Below are 3,735 nucleotides of genomic sequence, written 5' to 3'. Positions count from 1 at the left end.
TATTATTATTATTATTAATTAATGTGTATATCCGTACACACTGTGTATTAATACCACTGACTGTATAAATAAAGTGAGACCTATTAAAGGCAATAATGACACTTTAATGCTGAGGCAGTAAGAGACACAGTGAACTGAAAGCATCACAGACATCCTCCTTCATCATCATCATCATTGTCATCATCATCATCATCATCATCTTCATCATTATCATCATCATCAGTACCATGTGACACAGAGACAGACAGACAGACAGACAGACAGACAGACGGGTCCTCAGGACTCCATCAGGACGAGTTCAGGTCACTTCAGAGATAGATATTGATCGATCGGTCAGGTTATAGATTGTATAATGCTGTTTATATATTGAGCCCCGTAACTGGAGCTGATTATTACACGCTGAGTATTCAGAAGCTGTTTAATACACTTTAAAGGAGCAGTCCGTCACTTCAGCAAACACAGACAGAATAGCAGCAGGTAGCATCACACACCTGAGCGTCACATTCCCTACACCTTTAAGTAACACAATGGATCAACATTCAGTTACTTAATAGTTTGAACTTTATGTTTGTCAGGTAACAGCTGAATATTGATTGATGACATTTTATGGTTTCAGCATCTTCAGGTGTCAGATTTTATGTTTTTTGACCAATTACTGTTGGTCAACAAACTGTAACGGCATGTTTCACTGTTTCCTGACCAAACAATGGAGAAAATAATCAGCAGATTAATTGAAGCGGACAGTAACTGACCCTTCCTAAACTCTGCCACTTCCTGCTCTGTGCTCCAATAAAGATCAGATGGAACTAGCTTGTAGTTTGAGTTTCTTTGTAAAATGGAGCCACACTTTGGGCCGTTTCTTCCTCTCCACCACCATCAGCATCCTTCTTGTTACTAGTTTCCAGCAGCTGATCCATGAGTTTGACATCATTGTTTTACAATGTGCAACTGTCAGACAAACAAATGCCGGCATTGATTAAAGGAATTGATAAGCTTTGTGGCATACGGTCCCAATGGATCAGAATATCTGGATTTAACCAATCAGAGCCGAGAAGATAGTTAAATGTTGAATATCATTCCCTGGTCCCAAAGCATCATTTTTTGACAACCTGAGAACGAGACTCAACAATAAACTGTCTTTTAGTGACTGCAGCCTTAAAATGAAGAGCTGAAAACATTGTGTCTGTGTGGAGCGATGAGGAGACTGACCATGTGTCTGATTTCCATCACATTTGACCTTTGACTGGAGGTCTTTTCTGATTCTTCTGATTCTTTTAATTACCTCATCATCTCAACCAGCTGTTATCATCCAATTAATCAAACTTTGACTCCTGACTGAGTTTTCATTTGGATGGAAACTTTTGAGCAATAAAAACCTGATGAAAGTGAACCTACTGGGTTTTTCTGTCAGTACAGGAAGTGACTTCACTCTCATCTCATTGGCTCACAGGCCTGGGGACCTTCTGTCAATTTAACCAGCTGACTACAGGATGGACTGCTGACCAGCCTTTAGCTAACCAGATACAAATTAGGGTTAATTTGACCTTTATCTGAAGCTAGCCTGACCGTGCTAACCGTTTCCCCCTGCTGCCAGACTCTTTGCTAAGCTAGGCTACTCATCTGAGACTGGAGAAAAGAACAACAGTGTTTAATACATGTTGATGGGCTCCTTTACATCTCTATAAGGTTCAAGAAGAAGAACAGAGGACCCAGGACGCCTCCCTGTAGAACTCCAGCAGAGAGAACAGGAAGTTTACTGAAATGTTGGACTGTTCCTTTAAATCTAACGTCTCTTTGTTCTATAGAGAAACAGCTACAGGATAGTTAACACTTTAATGTTCACATGATTGTTTCCTCCAGAAAGGATTTGGGTTCCTCTTGTCCTGGTTCCTGTCTCATGATAGACAGGAGAACCAGCTCAGTCAGTGTTTACAGTCAAGGAGTTCTGATCCAGGTCAAGGTCTTCAGACGGACTCCCGACTCTGACAGGAATCCAGTCTGTTAATGACGTAATATTCATTCAGCCACTCAGAGGGTCGGGTTACAGAGTTACGACTGACTGAACATAGAACATCAGAAAACACTGAACACAGGAACATTTTCTGGGTTCTGGTTCTGCTCAGATCCATTTGGGTTCAGGTAGGATAGTCTCAGGTACGTATGTTTAGACCAGGAACCTTTTTGAAGCCTCAAGAACCATTTCAAGAACCTTTGATGGAAGAAATGTTTCCTAAAGCTTTTTAGGAGCTCAGGAACTTTTCCAGCAAACCATGGAACCTTTTGAGAACATTAGAAACTCTTCTAGGAACACAGGTTAAAAAAAAAACCTTCCAAGAACCCTTTAGGCACTCAGGAATTTTTCCAGGAACCTTTTCAGAACCCCATGAATCATTTCAGGAACCTTTTTAGGAAGAAATGTTTTCAAACATTTTTAGGAGCTCAGGAACTGTTCCAGGAAACCATGGAACCTTTTTAGGAACTTTTCCAGGAACACAGGTACCATTTTAAGAACCTTTCCAGGAAACATTTAGGCACTCAGGAACTTTTCCAGGAACCTTTTTTAGGTACAAAGGACTGCAAGAACCCAGTACCCCAGAAATGTTTCCAGAACCTTAGGGACATTTACAGAACCGCATTACAGGAACCCAATGTCCTTTTAAGGGGTTAAAAACTTTTTGAATAAGTATTACAGAAACTTTTTCCAGAACCAAGGAACCTTTTTAGGATCTGCAAAACTCTTCCAAAAGCTTTTATTAGAATCCAATAAATGTTTCAGGGAACCTTTTTATGGAGTCTGGGAAGCTGAAACTAAGGAAAGTCTTTATACAACATCTTAGAATCCAGAAACTTTGTAGAGGAGCATTTTAAGGAACTCAGAAACTGTTCCAGGATTCTTGTATGGAGCCCTGAAACTTTACAAAAACTCAGGAACCTTTTTAAGAACTCAGGACATTTCCAATAATTAATAAATTCCGTAAGTTTTCCAAGAACAAAGGGCGCTTTTACTTCTCCAGGAACTTTTCTGGGTGCTCAACAACATTACCTCCAGTTTTACCAGAGGTACCCAGTTCTGGTTCCTGGGCTGGACTTGGATCTGAAGTTCAGTTCTCTGTTTTAAAACATATTTTTAACGATTTGACCCAGCTACCAGCTCCAAGTCCTCCAAAGTTTTTTTTTCTTCTAGGGCAAATAAAAACATGAAGTAATGTTTAAAAGATCGGATCCCCCTCCAGACAGGGAACACAGGAACACTTTCTGCGTCCATAAAAGGTAATCGGTCCATCAGTCGGTGGAGGTGGTGGTGGTGGGAGGGGGATCATAACCATGGCAACGGGCCTCAGGACTTGTTGTCGTCGTAGAGGTCAAGTGAGGCCTGGATGTCCGGCAGCTCCATCTCACAGACGACGCTACGAGGAGACATCGAGTTCCTGTTAAAGAAATGGCCGCCGCCTGAGGAGAAACAAGACAGCCACTTTAAAACAAAAACACATTATTTATCAATTATTGTTATTATTATTGTTGTTTTTGTTTAGATAAAATCACACTATAATATGCACAATATTAGTCATACAACAATATTCAATCAGTTGTTTAGTAACAGCTAGCAGTGGGCAGGATGTGGTCAGTGTTCAATAACTTGAACTTTCTGTTCAGTGAAATCATGACTCACCATTTTAACTCTGATTAAAACATTTTTTACATTTATAACTTTGCCTCGAAGCCTCGTTTAATTAA

At 40.3% G+C, this 3,735-nt stretch overlaps 1 protein-coding gene across 1 annotated transcript in view; it reads right to left on the bottom strand.

Annotated features, from left to right (window-relative positions):
• Positions 1-1,631: 1,631 nt before the first annotated feature.
• Positions 1,632-3,735, bottom strand: part of rnf130 (ring finger protein 130) — a 10,127-nt gene continuing 8,023 nt past the window's right edge. The window contains exon 8 of the mRNA XM_035669012.1: positions 1,632-3,450. Coding sequence (XP_035524905.1) covers positions 3,338-3,450 — 113 coding nt within the window. The 3' untranslated portion in view covers positions 1,632-3,337. The remainder of the gene's footprint in view (positions 3,451-3,735) is intronic.

This window comes from Morone saxatilis, unplaced genomic scaffold (assembly GCF_004916995.1).
Source record: "Morone saxatilis isolate NCDOM2014 unplaced genomic scaffold, NCSU_SB_2.0 Contig22, whole genome shotgun sequence".
NCBI classification, from domain to species: domain Eukaryota; kingdom Metazoa; phylum Chordata; class Actinopteri; family Moronidae; genus Morone; species Morone saxatilis.
The sequence above is the reverse complement of the archived record's forward strand: the minus strand, read 5'-3'. Positions and strand labels throughout refer to the sequence as shown.